The sequence below is a fragment of the Terrapene carolina genome, unplaced genomic scaffold (assembly GCF_002925995.2).
Source record: "Terrapene carolina triunguis isolate 2854851 unplaced genomic scaffold, T_m_triunguis-2.0 Scaffold210, whole genome shotgun sequence".
Classification (NCBI taxonomy): domain Eukaryota; kingdom Metazoa; phylum Chordata; order Testudines; family Emydidae; genus Terrapene; species Terrapene triunguis.
The window spans coordinates 4,932,940-4,952,079 of record NW_020664561.1 but is presented as its reverse complement, the minus strand read 5'-3'; the positions used below and the strand labels follow the sequence as shown (position 1 = coordinate 4,952,079).

At 43.4% G+C, this 19,140-nt stretch overlaps 1 protein-coding gene across 1 annotated transcript in view; it reads left to right on the top strand.

Annotated features, from left to right (window-relative positions):
- The first annotated feature begins 625 nt into the window (after positions 1 to 625).
- Positions 626 to 19,140, top strand: part of LOC113407273 (SUN domain-containing ossification factor-like) — a 76,185-nt gene continuing 57,670 nt past the window's right edge. Inside the window, exon 1 of the mRNA XM_026655590.1 lies at positions 626 to 907. Coding sequence (XP_026511375.1) covers positions 843 to 907 — 65 coding nt within the window. The 5' untranslated portion in view covers positions 626 to 842. The remainder of the gene's footprint in view (positions 908 to 19,140) is intronic.

Below are 19,140 nucleotides of genomic sequence, written 5' to 3'. Positions count from 1 at the left end.
TTGGGTCACAAAACCTCTCGCTTTCCCCCCCGCCCATCCTTCGCAAGCCACCCCTTTATTTTGCCCAGGATCAGGAACGTTCACCTTCGGGGACCTCAGCTCCCACCAATCAGGGCTCAGCTTTCTTGGGGCAGCCCCTACAGAAAGCCTGAATATAACTAGGTCAATACTGCTACCAATCGCCTGGAATTTTTTATAATTATTTTGTAACTTATTTCGCGTATCTGTATATTTTTGTTGTCACTTCTATTATTAATTCTTCTAAAGACGCCTAAACCGGTCCTAGCTTTGGGGAGGGCACCCCCAGTTCGCCGCTCTCTGAGAGGGAACGATGCCGAGAGAAGACTACGACTCCCAGGGTGCGAGGGGCTTTTGAAGAGGTCCGTCCGTTTTATAGTCCAATCACAATGGGCGTTCTGACTGCAGGCCGGGGATTGTATCGAAGTGGCCTCTCTGAGCCAATCACTGTGAGGGGAGGGAGGAAGCCATCGAATGCGCAGGGCCAATTGTGTTCCGGCGATGGGTGGAGGCGTGGTTTATGTGTGGGGGGTGACGTGACGCGTCTTCTTCCAGCTCAGCGCGTGAAGGGGGGGACTTGGGGGGAGGGTAACGGCTCCGCTGGGTCTGCTCGCACCGCGCTGGAGATCGCCTCGAGACAGGGGCAGCGGCTGTAGCGGCTGGGCGCAGTCTCGGGGTGGCGGCGCGAGGCGGGCGGGAGTGTCTGAACCCCCCGCGAGGCTCCGTCCCCCGGCCCGGCCGGCTCCGCCGCTCTCATCCCCCTCGGCAGCAGGCGGGAGGATGCGCCGCCGCCTCCTTGCCGGGGGAGGCAGAAGGGGGAGACGATGAGGAAGCCGCCCCGCCGGCTCTTGGCCCTGGGTTCCTGCCTCTTCTTCTGCTCCCTTCTCTGGTGAGTGGGTCTCTGAGCCCCGGGGGTGGGGGCTGAGCCGGGCTGGGAGGGGCGGTGGTCTCACACCGACTCCTCTTTACGCCGGACTCTATAGCCACTCCGAGCACTCCCCCATCCCGAGCCCCTTCCCAAATGGAGCATGGGGGTTGCATCTGTTGTGTATGGCGGACTCCCCACTCCAGTGGGGCCCTGGCTATGGGGGGTGACCTCCCCCACCTGTGCTGTGTATGGCAGGCTCCCCACTCCAATGGGGACCTATAGCCCTTGGTATGGGGGGTGCCTTCCCCCACCCATGCTGTGTATGGCAGGCTCTGCCACTCGCATGAGGCCCTATAGCCCTGTATATGGGGGTCATCCTTCCCCACCTGTGCTGGGCTTTCCCTGCTTCTTCCTGGTCTTATAGCCCTGGGAATTACGGGTGTCTTCCCTTGTGCTGTTTGGTAGAATTCTCCACTCCCATGGGGCCCCGTAGCCTGGGGGGTTGGGGTGGCCTCCCCCCCGTGCTGTGAGTGCTGGGTTCTCCTGCTCTCAGTCACCCAGGTTTCCAGAGGAGGTTTCCTTCCAGTTAGTCTCTCCTTTCTGTGGCGTGGATACCTCTTCCCACAAAGATCCTGTGCTGCCCCCATGACCTCCGGTGACAGGTGTGTTGACTTTCCTTCTCGGGGACACTGCGTTTAAATTGCTGTACCAAAAAGCAAGTCCCAATAATCAACTCCTATGTCTGCTGCATTCACGGTGGCAGGAGGAGCAATGCTAGTGTAGTTTAGAAAGTGCTATGGGGGACTTTTAGGATGGAAGACCTCGTCTAATCACAGAATGGGGTTGCGTCCCTGTTGCAGCTAGGGCTGAGCTTAATGGGTTACAAAGTGATTTAAGATCCTTGCTTGGGAAATATGCAGTATGCACGGGAAGGTATCTCTTCTCCTCCCACCCATTGTTTGCTTGAGGTGACCAGGAACCATCACCCCTTGTGAAGTAATTGACTGTTGTGTTTTTTAAACTCTGTGGAATTCTGCGAGTGACTTACAGCAATGTTTCTCATCCTTTTTGATACCAGGGACCAGCTTGCTGCCTTCCTAAACTGTCAGGAAAATCTCAGAGACCGGCACCGGTCCACGGGCTGGCTGTTGAGAAACACTGACTTACAGTACTAACTTTCATTTATCTATCTCACTTTTCACTTTGGCTGAATATCATTGTGGTGACCATGTCCTTTGACAGGGCTACCATATTTTCTTCATAGCCTGTTTGTAAAGAGTTTTGTGATCCTATGGCACCACCATCCTCTCAATACCTTAGTGTCATCTTCAACTCTGCTGCCTCTCTAGACCACACATTTAGTCGGTTTCAAATTCTTCCGGTTTCTTTCGCTAACATTTTTGAAATCCAGTTTTTCTTCTAAATTCATATTACTAAAACTCTCATCAAGGTCTGTATCTTCCATCCAGGCTACTGTAGCCTTTTCCCCTCTGGCTTTCCTGACACCCATTTCCCACTGTGTGCCCCCTTACTCTTCAGATACATTGCAGCTAAAATAATCCTGTTTTGTTTTCTGATCATGTCACCCCCTTCATCACATCAAATGTCTTTTTGTCTTTAAATTTTAAAATTGTGCACAACATAGCCTGTCTGGTCTTCAAATCTTTGTGTCACATCCTGACCTGTTTGCTGTCAATTATGCCAGCCTCTATTTTTCCCCACAAGCACCTTTGTGCTTGCTTCTTTATGCATGGAATGTACTTCCTGGACTAGTCTGTAAAGCTTCTTCCATTTCTTTCCCAGTCCTTGAGGTCCACTTCTGCTGTAATGCCTAAGATAAGGTGCCAACCAATAATGACTAGACAACTGACTCACAGGGACTTCTAAATTTTTTTTTTTTTTTAAAGCTGTGTATATATGTGGCCTGTTAATGTGATCTTGCTATTTCCTTTGGCCTCTCTTCTGTTGTTCCAACAGTGGCATCTTGTTCTACATTATTGTAAGCTTTTGAGGCAGGGACTGTCCTTCTGCTTTTTTTTTTTAAGTGCTATTGCTATGTAGAAGATAAAATAATCTTGAAGCTGCAAACAGAAATAAATAGGAAGCAGCAATACATGTAGAGAGAGAATGGGGTAGACTTCACAGAAACCTGTGGAGAAGGTGGTAAATGCACACCTCATGTGGGATTTTACTGAATGTTGAGGGAAAGTGAGAGAATTTGGGGACGGGATATTTCCATGTCTTCCTTTCCAGTTTCATAAATAATCACTGGACTGACTTAGTCGCTTGCTTGTCACATTTCACGTATGACTGCCAGAGGAGTGTCACTCTGTAGCCTCCTCACATTGATGCCCCCAAAACACCCAAAAAGCACACGTTAGAAGTTCTTTAAGAAGTTGCAAACTTATGTTGAAGTAAGATTTTTCTTGGTATATATTTTTGCTGCCAGTCAATCTTGTAGACAGTTACTGTCGGTATGAGCTCTTGGAAGTTATCGCCAGTGGATCATTGCTTTCATCTTCCTCTGAAATCTATTTCATTTTGGTTACTTTTTTGAAGGATAACTGGTGATGCCGGATTCTCTTTTAAAAACAAATTACTTCTTAAACCACTGAGCTTCACTTTTTGAAAAATCTTAGAATGAAAAAAAATCAATATAGCATTTTTGTACTAAAACTGTAAGGGGGTTCTCTACTTGAACAACCTACAAACATTTAGAGAATTAACAGGGCAATTAACAGGCATTGTTGTAAGAGATCACAGTGCACAGAGTGCTTCATTGTGTAACATTGTAAATATTTTGCTGCTTGTGAAAACAAACATTAAGTATCTGTAAATGGACAATACAGTATGATTAATAGCTGAGGGTCCAATCCTACAGTTAACTCCATATGTGTGGACTCATGGGTAGCTCCTTGAATTGCATTTCCCCGGGGGCATGGGAGTCAGCCTGAGAAGTCAATTGTATGATTGGGGTTCAAGGTTTCTAACTCTACCAGAAAGCATTGAGGCAAACTGTACTAATAGCTTAAAGCATTTCTAGCACAAATCTCTCAGCTCATCCCTTTTTTAAGGTTGTGGGGTGAAATTCAGTAAGAATCTAGCAAATAGTTTAGGTTGTTGGAAGATGAGAATTGTTATAACCATGTTTAAACATTCAGTTGCCATTAGCTTTTCATACACAGATTTGACCTATCGAGCAAAACTGTAATGGGGTGTTTTAATTGTTTCCACAGGGGTTTTTATCCATTAAACAATTAAGATACTTAATAAAAGTAGAATAATTTCTTCTTCCTTTCTTGCATATGTGCATTAATCTTCTCAGTGTCATATTTGGAGCTGATAACAAATTAAGTGTTCCAAAGCTGTAATCCGTTAATAATGGAACAGGTTGTCCTCTTAAGTTCCCTGCATTTTAAGAATAGAGCTAGGTTCTTTTATTAGTAACTATTATACAAAAGGTCACAGCAACTTTTTATCTATTCCATGGTAGAGTAAGAAAAGTTAGGATCCCTTCTTCTTGGTTATGAGTGCCAAATTCTGCGGATTACTGAAAAGAAATGTGCTGTTTTTGTATCATAAGGCAACTGTTAAATTCCACTAGATTTTAGTTTGGGGGGGAAACTTGCTCTGAGATTTGTTTTGTTACCTTTTATTATCTCTAAAGCATTTGAGGATGGACAAATTCTTCTGTCAGGCAATATGCTGATCAGTCTTGGAGACTGTACTTTAGTTTCTGTCAACTTCAGCTGTAAAATTGCAGACTCTTTACTATCCCAGCTTGCTCCAACACTGTTCTTGGTGTCTCTTTTTAAATAGTCTAGATCAGTGGTTCTCAACCTAATTAGCATTGTTGGCCGCATCCAGTAGTACAAGTATGGCCCTGTGGATGTGACATGGACCACAGCTCTGTGCTGATCAGGCTGCAGGTTGAGAACTGCTGGTCTAGATGTGGTAAGGAAATAAGATTGCATACAATTCTCATTCTTTTAAAATATTTCTCTGAAGTGAACTTTGTGTTGGTAGAAGGTGCTTGTTGGGCAACAATAGAGATTAAAATACTCTGTACAGAACAGCAGCACAACTTTCTCCAACTCAGTCTTTCAATAAACCTCTCAGACCTGAAGAGCTATGAAAAACCTACACTAACAGAGCATGACTGTTTCTACATGGGAAAGTAACAATGAAACGGACTACAACAAATTATCAGATATACAAAGGAAACTAGGAAAGATCTTATTTTATTTCTGTTACCATGGTTATAAGACTTTTAGCCCCTATAGATATGGCTTACAGCCATTCAGATTCTAACAGTCTCACTCTTTAATTGGACTTCCTTAGTTCTCCTGGGTCAGCTAGATAATTCCTGAGTTTGAACCAAATTAAATTTTACTGGAAAGTGTTTTTACCCATTCCCAGCTATGGATTCAAGAAAGCTAAAAGAATCTAGAAAAATTTCAACGTTGGTATTCTCATATTTCTTGTGACTTGGCCATTCGGGTGCTCATTATGCACCTAATTTTACATTTGTGATCCTCCTACAAACTTGTTTATTTATAGGGATAGTTTTTCTTTTAAAGATACAACTATCTTCTGTATTAAAAGTCAGTGGAGCAATAAAGGTCCATAATTTATGGGCCAGCAACTAAAACAGGAGTATCATTAATCCAAAAAATACAAGAAAATTAAAGTGTTATGTTTTGGAATGCCATCTGGGCATAAAACTTTGAGGCAAAATGCACAAAGTACTGCTAAAATATAGAAAAATTGCATCTTTCTAAAAACGAACCTGGATCAAGGGCATACTGTCCCTGGTAACTGATGAGAACAGGATGTTTGGATGGTTTTAGAGACCTGCTTTTGATGCCAGGCTTCCATGTCCCATCAGTAATCAAGGGCAATATTAAGGAACTAAGCTTTAGGAATACATTCCTCTAAAAATATATATGTTGGTATGGGTCGCAGTTCCGATTACATGAAGCATTTGTCAGGCAGTCCTAAGGGATGTGGGAAATGTGTAAAGGATGTTGTGTGTTTGCAAAACACTGTTCTTCGGCCCTCTGTGTAACCTCAGAAAGCATTCAAAGTGTGTATCATGCTGAACTTAATGCTTAATGGTTTGGTTTTCTGCAGAGCCAATTAAATGGTGCAGCCCTGGAAGCTTGGAGATCACTTTGGGGTTCTTCGATACTTAATTGTATAGCACTCACTGCTTTGTTTGAATTCAGACTATCTTTGATAGCTATTTAAACACTAAAGAAACTGGTATAAATTGTTTTGAATCCAGCTTTTGTCCACTACTAATAGCATTTTCAGAAGCATTGTTGGACCTCAGGTTGATGAATGAAATGACTGTTGTAATCTGCACTTCTATAGCACCTTCCATCCCAGAATCTGAAAGTGCTTCACATGTCAGTTTAGCTACAAATCCATATGAAGCAGGTATTACCCCATTTCACAGGTGTGGGGAGAGGGAAAATGAAGCACAGAGAGGTTAAAGGCTTTTCCACATTAGGGATTTTGGTCCTAGTGTAGCTATGCTGGTTCAGACATCCCCACTGTAGTTGTGCTACACCAGTTGAAAGCAGGGCTTTCACCCCCTGTGAGGAGTTGTTCAGTAGGGAACAATGGAAGCATGTCTACATATCTATGCTGGGGGATTGCACCAGAGAAGCTACATTGGTGCCAAAATCCCTACTGTATACAAGCCTGAAATAACTGGTTCAGGGTCAGTGGCATAGCCAGGAATAGAACCCAGGTGTCCTAACTCCCAGTCCTGTTTACTAAATACAAGATAATTCATCCTTCCCTTCCTGTAACAAATTAATTACATGAAAACTCATTATGAACCTTAATATTCAAGTTGAACTAAAATACTTTCCTCCCTAGTTTTCTTGCCTTTTATACTAACAGTCAGTCTTACTGTCACAAGTATATAAGGTTACATGGATTTGTATGTTTGCTGGTTTATTACAAGCTTTCATAACTGAAATAACTATTAGGGGAAAAAATCTCAAATCTTGATGGTCTAAATAATAAATGGCAAATTTCCTTCTATTGCTGCCAGTCACAGAGGCTACCAGAGATGCTGCACCAAGTCACACTTTCCCAAGAGGATACACTGCAATGCCTGCATAGAAGTTGTTAATTGCTAGTTTCGTCTTGTACAGCAGCTCAAACTTGCCCTCTTGTCACAAATGGAATCAGGCTCTAGCCAAACTAGTTACCACATGGTGGGAATTCTTCATTAGTGGGTCAACTGTTGCAAGCTAAATTGTAGGGATGAGGGAAGCCCCTCTTTCTCTCTTCTTCCCCCCCCCCCCCCGTGTACTATGGATGAAATTATTCCTCATGCATCAGTGATTGGAAGAGAGGCTGGGTAAAGTGGCAGAAGGAGATTTTGCTGCATGTGTTTAGTGAATCCAACTCACATTGATCTTTCCTCTCCTCTCTCATTTGTCCTCTTCCCTTCCCCCCTCAAAAGTCCTGAGTTAGGGATGCGCTCTGTGAGGCTCAGTGACACCCTCTGAATATGTCTACACTGCACTAAAACTGGCCTGTGTCAGCTGATTCTGGCTTGGGATGCAGGGCTATAAAACTGCAGTGTAGATGTTCAGGCTTGGGCCGGTCTCAGAGCCTGGGCTCCAGCCTTAGTCCAAACATTTACACTACAGTTTTATAGCCACACAGCCTGAGTCCCACAAACCCGAGTCAGCTGAAACGGGCCAACCATGCAACCATTGCAGTGTAGACATACCCTATGTGAGACTCGGTGCCACCCTGTATTTGAGGCTCAGTGTATGAGAGGCTGTCAGAAGAAGAGACAGACCAAAGATAGGGGATAGTAGGAAGCTCACTTTCCGGAGTGTTCAAAGCAACTCTACAATTCCCTGTTTCATTGTTGGTTTTTTGTTGGTGTATTGGAATAGGCAGTAATTGCAGCAGGCTGGTCTCTCTTCTGGATAGAGATTGTAACATTTTAAATTGTATTGGGGTTCAGGATTTTTTTTTTTTTGTATTTCATTTAAATCTGTTCATAAGACTTCTGCTGTAGTACTAAAATGTTTAATAAATCAAAATAAATTACTTCATACCTTTTGTGGAGAAACTTTTTATGAAGAAACAGACTTAGGCACTCAGTTTTATATATTCAAAACCTCTCTTTCCATCTGCTGACTTCTAAAGTGAAATGCATGTTCTGTGTATAGAGAACTTTATTGTGGAGGTGCCAATTGTGGCTCTGTAGCTAAAGATGAGTATTTTTTAATTAAAGCAGGGATTTGCATACTATTAGAATCTGAATTTACCTCTTGATGCCTACTTTGGCATATGTTTTTGGAAAAAAGTCATGCAGGTTTTCATTGTAAGCCCTATTTTTATTCCACTCTAAATCCCTCAAGGAGGTCCTTTGAGTTGAAATGTTGCCTATGTTTCCTGTGGGTTTTTATGGTAACTTGAAATGAATTGGACAAGCAGTTTCTGATGTATTGTGTGGTTTTTTTTGTTTGTTTTTGTTTTATTTTTTTTGTAAGTTGTCTTTGAAAATTATTCAACTACATCTTTGTCATGTAATATCTCAAAAGTGGCTTGTCCTAGAAACTTCAAATTTGTTTATTCAAGGTATGAGAGAATCCTACTTAAATGGAAATGCAACCCTGTAATTATAGTCACTGCCATTACTCTGTGAGACCCTGCCTGTTGCAAAGACATGTCACCTTCCAATTCCTGGCTTTTTACTCTTCTTTAGCCTTCCCTGCAGGTGGTCTATTGCTCCTCAATTCTTTAAACTGCTGTTTATTCTGCCTATTGTAATCTTTTCCTTTTCCCCCCCCCCCCCCTTTGGTTTTGTTTCAATGAAAACACATAATGGCTAAGGAAAAATACTTCATCTTTATTCTTACTCCTAATCTGTCCTTCAGTAAAGCCATGTTTCTTTTGAAATGGGCAAGATATTATAACTATTAGTCTGGAGTAAAATATTCCAAATTCTGCTCTTGGTGGTCTGCTTGGAGAGATTAGTGGCTTTTGGAGAATGCAGGCTAGAATACTTTTTAGTTTAAAACAAGGTATTATAGAACCTGAGATCAGTGAAAACATTCCCATGTTTTTAAAATCTAATGAAAATAAGTTAATTAGGATTTGAACACTTCAGCATTGTGTTAGTGCAGGAGAACTAGGAATGTGAAACTGAGTACAAACAAAAATGAAACTCACTAATTAATCTTAATTTTCCAGGATGCAAAAGTCAGAAAAATCAGCATTAATGGTAAACATATTAACAATATTTATTTAGGAGTGTTTTAATAAAAAGATAACAATTTTTAACTTGACATTGTCCCTTCAAACTATTTTCTGTCTAAGCTTGCATCACTTAAAAAGGACTTTTTTAGCCTAAAAGCTTTTCTACTTTTAGCCCCATAAGATATCATAAACTTCCTATCCTGAAATGACCTATTATAAATGAGAGGTGGGCAAACTACGGCCCACATCCGGCCTGCCAGCCGATTTAATCTGGCCCTCAAGCTTCCACCTGGGAGCGGGGTCTGGAGCTTGCCCTGCTCCCATGCTCCAGCTGAGGAGCGGAGTCGGGGGCTGCTCCGTGCATGCATGCCACAGCTCCCGGAAGCAGTGGCATGTCCTCCCTCTGACTCCTATGTTTAGGGGCAGCCAGGGGGCTCTGCGCACTGCCCTGTCCGCAGGTGCCGCCCTCACAGCTCCCATTTGCTATGCACTGCGGCCAATGGGAGCTTCAGGGGCGGTGCCTGTGGACCGGGCAGCACGCAGAGCCATCTGGCCGCACCTCTGTGTAGGAGCCGGAGGGGGGACATGCTGCTGCTTCCGGGAACTGCTTGAGGTAAGCGCTGCCTGGAGCTTGCACCCCTGAGCCTCTCCCCACGCCCCAACCCCCTGCTCAAGCCCTGATCCCCCCTCCTGCCCTCCGAACCCCTCAGTCCCAGCCCAGAGCACCTCCTGTGCCCCAAACCCCTCATTCCCATCCCAGAGCCTGCACCCCCAGTCGAAGCCCTCACCCCCCCTGCCCCCTGAACTCCTTGTTTCTGGCCCCACCCCCCATGCCCCAACCCTGATCTCCCACCCGCCATCCGAACCCTTCTGTCCCAGCCTGGAGCATCCTCCTACACCCCAAATCCCTCATTCCCAGCCCCATCCCAGAGCCCGCACCTCCAGCCAGAACCCTCACCCCCCTTCTGCACCCCAACCCCAATTTAGTGAACATTCATGGCCCACTGTACAATTTCCATAGCCAGATGTGGCCCTCGGGCAAAAAATTTGCCCACCCCTGTTATAAATCCATTATATAAAGTGTCTGGCTGTTATACAACATAGTTTTATAATGATTTTCAGACAAAAATTCTTATTCACACAGGTCTATGGTAGAATCCTGATAATAACCATGTTTTAACATTGCTGCTGTTTGCCACTTCTGCTTCCCGTGTGGACAGCACTGAACAGATAATGGCTATTCTACCCTTGTTCTACCCTTGTTCTAGAATAACTTCCCCCAGGTAAGGGAACTGTTTTTAACATAGGTGTGAACTTTCTGCCACCACAGCTATGCTGGCTGGTATGAATGAAGCATAACTTTAACTTTTTAAAGAGAAACTCTGTTCTTTGCTTGATTTCAAGAGTTTTAAAAATATTTGTTATCCACAGCTAATGGCACACCTGGTGTTTGCACAAACTTGTGTTTAAAAACCCCAGTGTGGGAGATGTGGGGGAGTAAGCATCAAAGCCATGTGCTTCATTACCTTCCTGTATTCTGCACAGTCCACATAAGGCTTTGCTGTTTATTTTTTCCAGCCAGAATGCATTAGTAGCATTTATGTATTTTTAATTTAATCCATCCACAAACTGTTCTATTAAGATGGTAAGATGATCAGGTAGAGCCTCTTTACAGTGTCACATTTAGTGTCAGGACACTGTGGTAAAGACCTGTGAAGACTAGGGTCTATATATTTAAGGAGTGCCCCAATTCAAACACTTTAAAGGGGGACCTGGTTTTCAAAGCGTCTGTGGTCTGCACTTTCTGAAAATGTGGCCCGTTTAAGGTGTGTGAAGTGGGACACCGAAACACTATAGACACTCTTGAAAGCTTAGGTACAGGGCTTTAGTATTATTTCGTAACAGGGTTCTAATTTTGTATTGGTGTAGTCCACACAGGAGACAAGCCCACTCAACACACAATTACATCACAGTAAATTTTGCTGTGTTGGACAAGGATGATTTAAACTAGATAGTAGTAGTGAATGAAGACTGATTATTTCTATGTTTCCTTTGCAGACCTTTGTTTTGTTTTTATCATTTATATGCATTCTAATTTGTCTAGTAACTTTCTGTATTTTTATTTTTAAATTTTAAGCTACACTAAGATTGAGAGTTCTTGATGCAAACTTACCTGATTTGCAAGATCTGATCTGCAGAAACAGGATATGCTCACTATTTTTGTGCATATGAATCCAGTTCTGTAAATGAAATGAAGAAATTCCTTTCTTTCTGAAGAACATTCTGGATGGCAGGATTTAAAATATGAAAACTTTTTGCAAAAGAAAAGCATAGTTGAGCGACACCGCCGAAAGTATATTCTGCTTTGACCTATTTTTCATCAGTTCCAAGCTAGAAAGTAATGAAATATTTTTGTGTTCTCAAAGCAAACAGTGAAATGCATTGTGGTAAAGAACAGAGATTTTACTTCAAGCAATATGTGTAGATTCTTATCTTGTAGCATCCTTACTCATTTTGATTCTGTATATTTTGTGCTTATTCATAGACTCATAGACTCATAGACTTTAAGGTCAGAAGGGACCAATATGGTCATCTAGTCTGACCCCCCGCATGATGCAGGCCACAGAAGCTGACCCCCCCACTTTCCCTTAGCTCTGCTGTTGAAGTCTCCAGATCGTGATCTAAAGACTTCAAGTCGCAGAGAATCTTCCAGCTTGCGACCCCTGCCCTATGCTGCGGAGGAAGGCGAAAAACCTCCAGGGCCACTGCCAATCCACCCTGGAGGAAAATTCCTTCCCGACCCCAAATATGGCGATCAGCAGAACCCCGAGCATACAGGCAAGAATCTCTAGCCAGACCCTCATTTTATCAGCGATGTCCGTTATTGCCTAATTGATTAGAATCACGTAATCCCATCAAACCATTCCCTCCATAAACTTATCTAGCCTAATCTTGAAGCCAGAGAGGTCTTTCGCCCCCACCGTTTCCCTCGGAAGGCTGTTCCAAAATTTCACCCCTCTGACGGTTAGAAACCTTCGTCTAATTTCAAGCCTAAATTTCCCCACGGCCAGTTTATATCCATTCGTTCTCGTGTCCACATTAGCACTGAGCTGAAATAATTCCTCCCCCTCCCTGGTATTTATCCCTTTGATATATTTGAAGAGAGCAATCATATCCCCCCTCAGCCTTCTTTTGGTTAGGCTAAACAAACCAAGCTCCTCGAGTCTCCTTTCATAGGAAAGGTTTTCCATTCCTCGTATCATCCTAGTTGCCCTTCTCTGTACCCGTTCCAGTTTCAGTTCATCCCTTTTAAACATAGGAGACCAGAACTGCACACAGTACTCCAAGTGAGGTCTCACCAGCGCCTTGTATAACGGAAGCAGCACCTCCCTGTCCCTACTAGAAATACCTCGCCTTATGCATCCCAAGATCGCATTAGCTTTTTTCGCAGCCACGTCGCATTGCCGACTCATAGTCATCCTGCGATCAACCAGGACTCCGAGGTCCTTCTCCTCCTCAGTCACTTCTAACCTATGCGTCCCTAGCTTATAACTAAAATTCTTATTAGTCATCCCTAAATGCATCACCTTACACTTCTCACTATTAAATCTCATCCTATTACTAATACTCCAATTTACAAGGTCATCCAAGTCTCCCTGCAGAATATCCCGATCCTTCTCCGAGTTGGCAATGCCTCCCAACTTTGTGTCATCCGCAAACTTTATCAGCCCACTCCTACATTCGGTTCCGAGGTCAGTAACGAATAGATTAAATAAAATCGGACCCAGAACTGAACCTTGAGGAACCCCACTGGTGACCTCCCTCCAATCTGACAGTTCACCTTTCAATACTACCCTCTGCAGTCTCCCCCTTAACCAGTTCCTTATCCACCTCTGGATTTTCCTATCGATCCCCATCTTATCCAATTTAACCAATAATTCCTCATGCGGAACCGTATCAAACGCTTTACTAAAATCGAGGTATATTAGATCCACCGCATTTCCTTTATCTAGAAGGTCTGTTACTTTCTCAAAGAAGGAGATCAGGTTGGTTTGGCACGACCTGCCTTTCGTAAACCCATGTTGTAATGTGTCCCAATTGCCATTCTCCTCAAGGCCCTTAACTACTTTCTCCTTCAAAATTTTTTCCAAGACCTTACATACTACAGAAGTTAAACTAACAGGCCTGTAGTTACCCGGGTCACTTTTTTTCCCCTTCTTGAAAATAGGAACCACATTAGCTATTCTCCAGTCCAACGGTACCACCCCCGAGTTTACAGATTCATTAAAAATTTTCGCCAAGGGGCTCGCAATTTCTCGCGCCAGTTCCTTCAGTATTCTAGGATGAAGATCATCCGGTCCGCCCGATTTAGTCCCGTTTAGCTGGTCAAGTTTGGCTTCCACCTCTGATACTGTAATGTCTATCCCCCCTCCTCTATTCCCCTCTGTCCTACTCCCTCTAATCCTAAAACCTTCATTAGCCTTATTAAAGACCGAAGCAAAATATTCATTTAGATATTGTGCCATGCCTAGATTACTGTTAATTTCCACTCCATCCACATTCTTCAGCGGTCCCACTTCCTCTTTCTTTGTTTTCTTCCTATTTATATGGCTATAAAACCTCTTACTATTGGATTTAATTCCCCTCGCAAGGTCCAACTCTACACGGCTTTTGGCCTTTCTCACCGCATCCCTACATGCTCTAAACTCACTAAGGTAGGTTTCCTTGCTGATCCCTCCCTTCTTCCATTCTCTGTACGCTTTCTGTTTTTTCTTAATCGCCCCTTTGAGACTCCCGCTCATCCAGCTAGGTCTAAATGTCCTGCCCACTAATCGTTTTCCCTTTCTCGGGATACAGGCCTCAGACATCTCATGCAACTTCTGCTTGAAATAATCCCAGGCGTCATCTGCCTTTAGATCCCTAAGTATGTTAGCCCAATCCACTTCCCTAAGTAGTTGCCTTAATTTATTAAAGTTGGCCTTTTTGAAATTGTAAACCTTAGTTACAGTATCATTTCTGTTAATCCTTCCATTAAGTTTAAACCGAATTAGCTCATGGTCACTCGAGCCTAGGTTGTCCCCTACAACCATTTCTTCAACGAGGTCCTCACTACTCACCAGCACTAAATCTAAAATGGCATCCCCCCTCGTTGGTTCACTTACTACTTGGTGAAGGAATTCATCTGCTAGTACGTCTAAGAACATCTGAGCCCTGTTATTGTTACTAGCATTTGTTACCCAATCTATATCTGGGAAGTTAAAATCCCCCATGATGACACAGTTCTTATCAGTTTTTACTTCCCTAAAAACATTAAGTAGTTCTTTGTCCGCCTCCAGGCTAGATCCCGGCGGTCTATAACATACCCCAAGCACTATCTCAGGGGAGGCTCTAGTAGTTCTTTTATGCAGTGTAATTATTGCCCATACAGACTCTGTCTTATCCATCCCATCACTTATTATTTCTTTACATTTTATCTCATTATTGACATATAACGCCACTCCCCCACCTTTACCTTTTTTCCGGTCATTCCTAAACAGCACATACCCTTCCATACCTGTACTCCAGTCATGATTACCGTTCCACCATGTTTCGGTTATTCCCACGATATCAGGTTTCATTTCTTGGACCAGGAGCTCCAATTCCTCCATTTTGTTACCTAGGCTTCTCGCATTGGTGTATAAACATCTTACCGTATGCTGTCTATCCTTTCTCCCTTTAGTTATGGAATTTGGAACGGACCCCATGCTGTCCATCCGCCCCCTCTTTCTTATGTCCAATTCCCTACCCCTATCTATGTCTGTGCTTAACTCCTCACACTCCTTTTCTGTGTTGGAATCTGGCGTGGAGATTACTTGAACATCTCCCAACCGTCTCCCCCAAGTTCCTAGTTTAAAGCCCTTTTGATGAGATGAGCCAGCCTCCCTCCCAGAAGTCTATTCCCTTCCCTACTCAGGTGAAGTCCATCCCGTGAGAACAGCTGTCTGTCCCCGAAAGCCTCCCAGTGGCCATACATCCCAAAGCCCTCCTTATAACACCACTCCCTTAGCCAGCTATTTATCCTCATAATTCTGTCGGCCCTTTGCTGTCCTTCTCTTGGAACAGGCAGAATCCCACTAAAGATAATCTGAGCCTCCACTTCCTTAAGCGTCTTCCCCAGCCTGGCATAATCTCCCTTTATTCTCTCTAGCGAGAACCTAGCTGTGTCATTTGTTCCTATGTGAAGGATGATTAAAGGGTTCTTACCCGCTCCTTTTAGGATCCTTTTCAACCGCAGGTCCACATCCCTTATCTTAGCGCCCGGCAGACAGCACACCCTTCTGTTTTCAGGGTCCGCTCTGGTCACAGGCCTGTCCAACCTCCTCAGCAAGGAGTCTCCAATCACATAAACCTGCCTTTGCCTGGTGACAGTACTCTGTATAAATCTATCCCCTGTCCCCTGTAGTCGTACCTCTTGTGTCTCTCTATTTTCCCTTACAGTCCCCCTAGTGCCATCCTCTATCCTACTGGGGCCCGGTATAGGTGCTGTCTCCATCAACTCCTGCCCTCTCTCTATCGGACTAGCCGCTCTTCTCTTCTTCCTCTGCCTCCCACCATCAGTTACCACCTGCTGCCTCTCTTCCTCGTTATCCAAACACTCAAACCTGTTCCTGAGTTCTATTCCCCCCTCACTAGCCCTCCTTTTCCTTGGCCTGCTCCTCACAGTCACATGCTTCCACTGATCTTGCTCTGCCCCTGACCTTCCCCCCTCACAGACCATAGCCTGTGCTTCCACCTGTACCCCTGAGCATTCCCCTTCTGCCACACCCAGCTTCTGCTCCATTAGCTGCTCGAATCCCTTTCTAAACTCTACCATAGTATCTACCTGCATCTGGAGCCCTCTAATCTTTTCCTCTAGCAGGTCTATGAGGCGGCATTTCATGCAAACATACCTTTGTTCAGGCTCCCCAGCGAGGACCATGTACATACCACAGCTGCTGCATGCAATCATCTGCATTGTGTCCCCCGCTGCTTGGCTCATGGCTGCTGTGGTCTCTGCCTGCTGCTCCTGGGAACACATAGCACACGCCCCGCCGGCCCCTCCTGCTTCCCCTTCCACCTCCCCCTGTAAACTCCCACTTAAACTCCCCTGTTAGCAGCCCTGTTTGCCGGCTCCTGGTGCCGCTCCTCGCAGTTGTTTGTTATTGTTTTCTCTCAAAGGCATAGTCATTTAAACTGATTCTCTTGTTGTAGCATCCTGCTCTGTAATAGTAGCAACTAGCTTTCTAAATCATTCAAAATTGTTTAATCAGTCAAAAAGTTAGCTTTAACATTTCTCCATTGTGTGGTAGAAATGAAGTGTGGATAAACCCAAAACACTTCTGTAGGAATAAGAGAATGCTGTGTCTCATTGTATTTGAGTGAGATGGGATGATGATGGCCATTTATAGTACCAGAGGTCTTTTTTTTTTTTTTTTTTTCTCCTCTGGGAGTATCTGCCTTTGTTCCATGCTTCAGAGGGAAGCAGAGTACCTCTTACATTTTTTAAATTGATTGCTGTCTTTCTTTGCTGGCACACTAGAAGTGCTACAGCCACATTGAGAGCCCAGTCTTCTGCCTCTGTGTAGGCAGATGTAGGTTCCTCAGGGCTCTTTCTGGAGGGCCTCCTTTCTGGGTGGAATTTTATGACACTCTTCTCCCTCTGCCAAACAACTTTAATAAAGATATGGTCCATTTGACAGGACTAAAGGGGAACCAGGGAATTTCCCTATTTAGTGTCTTGTCAATACACTAAAATGGAATGTTGAGCTCATGGGGACCTCTGTTGTTTGGGCTGCTTAGCTCATCGCTCCTGTAGACTCTCCCCTCTAATAATGGAGCTGGTAATGGTAGCTTGTGGAGTTTTGGGGGCCAATTTAAAGCAGAATTTGGCTTTACAGTTTTTCCACATCGATTTCCTGCTGCTTCTAAGCAAGGCTGAGCATGGTTTCAAGATTCAAGTAACAGATGAGTCAAATTGTAAGGAAATCTCCAATTTTTGAGACTCCTGCTCCCTCTCTCTGCTTCTGTGATTGTTATAGAAGTTAGAAATCTAGTTTGTTGCTGCCTTTCCCAGTCACTCTTTTCAGGGCTTAGCCAGGGATTTTCTCCTTTGAATAAGTGCTGTCTGCCACTCAACCAGGAAGTCCCAGGTAATTCTATATTTAAGCAGTGTTTTTGACTCTGAGGGACCTATCTTTTCCAGTTCCTCAGGCAAAAATTTTAATGTCCAGAAACCTCGTAGAAAATCCAGACCCTGTTCCTTGTCTTCCACCCCTCACCCCCGAGTAAAGCTCCGAAATGGTGATCATTCCTTTCTTTTTAGACACCTTAATCCTCCAAGACCACATCAGAAGTAGAGAGCTTTAAATAGCCTCTTTTTCTGAGGAGTTGACTAATCATCACAAACATTACTCCAAGTCATTGTCATTGGAAGAGGGCAAACTCTCTGAATCAGATTGATTTTACTCGACTTCCTTCCAGATTAGGACCATTTCAAAATGAAGGAAGAAACAGTGTTTTCCCCTCATTCTAGAATCTCTGGAGAAGATTGTGTTGGACTACTTGGAGTCCACAGACACACATAGGTCCACTGGTAAGGCCATTAATGTCAATTTGAGCACTAACCATGGGTTGAAATGGAGTGAAAGATATTTATAGGTCAAGATGACTGTATCATGTTAAATAAAACTAAATACAAGCTGTAGTGAAAGTATACCAACTAGATTAATTCAGACTAAAAACTGTTTAATTTTAAGGCTTCTGGTGAAGTCACAGAATTGTATGGCAATAGGATAAGAGGATGTTATATGGTGCCTATCTCATCATCCTTAACAATGGGTGGGTTTAGATTGAACTGATGCTAAGTTTAGGGGCTTATGCCTTTATCTAGTATGTGGGAAGACCCTGGAAATAAGTTTTCTGATGGCTATCCTTGATTATACTCTGTGCTTCATGGCCCACTGCTTGGAGTTGCCTCTGTACATAGGTCTGATTTTAAATTGTGTTGAACAAGTTCATGCTTTAAGTTCCAAATCTGATATGCTTCTAAAAATGAAGCCATTTTATTATGGGGAAAGTCGAGAAAATTTGTCCGTAACAAGGTGTAGTGGTTCATGTTTTATGGGTAGATATCAGAATGTATTGGCGTAAGAAAATATCCCTTAAAAAGCAGTTTCGGTTTTCTTTGTGGAGGAGGTCCCTGTAGTATAATTAATGGATTCATCTCCATGGTGCCATCATGGATGCTGCCATCAGATAATTATGTTTATGTGGGTTCCATTTACTTCTGGTTAACTTGTAACTTATCAAATTCACTTCCACTGGCTGCTCACTTGGTGCTAACTCCATTCATTATTCTAATGGTGTCTTCAGATAATAGTCTTCTGTATCAAGAATAACTGCTACCTTTTTAAATGACTTTAAATAATGAGGAACTTATTAAGAGCTATGTTTAAAAAACAAAACTGTACAGTCTACTAGATCAACATCAGTTTCAAAGTCACTCAGATTTTACAAACATAACATTCTAATACATTCTTGGTTTGTTATGGATGCCAAGCTGTCAATGGAACACTGCTAAATTACAACATCACACATACTATTTTATTCAGAAGTGATGAGCAGATGTTTTTTTCCTTCCCCTTCAGTAAAGGAGAACAGCACATGCCTATCGTATGAAGGGTAAAGTTTTTGTCTTGTAAGCTTGGGCTAGCAGCCAAGACTTGGATGTGTATCTCTTCTTAACCTTAGGAATCCAGTGGGGCATCCAAGAAAGTCATGTGTAGAAATATACCAATGAAAATGCCAGATCATTCTTTATCAGATTTAAATAGCTTCTGTTGCTGTCGTCATTGAACCATCTGTAGCAAACTTGAATTATCACATTAAAAACTTCTGCAAGGTCGGAGACTCTCTTAGAAACAGTGACTTATTCAGAGAGAGAGGGTAAATCTTGGTGCAACAAGATAAGTATATAATAAGGACAGGGAATGATA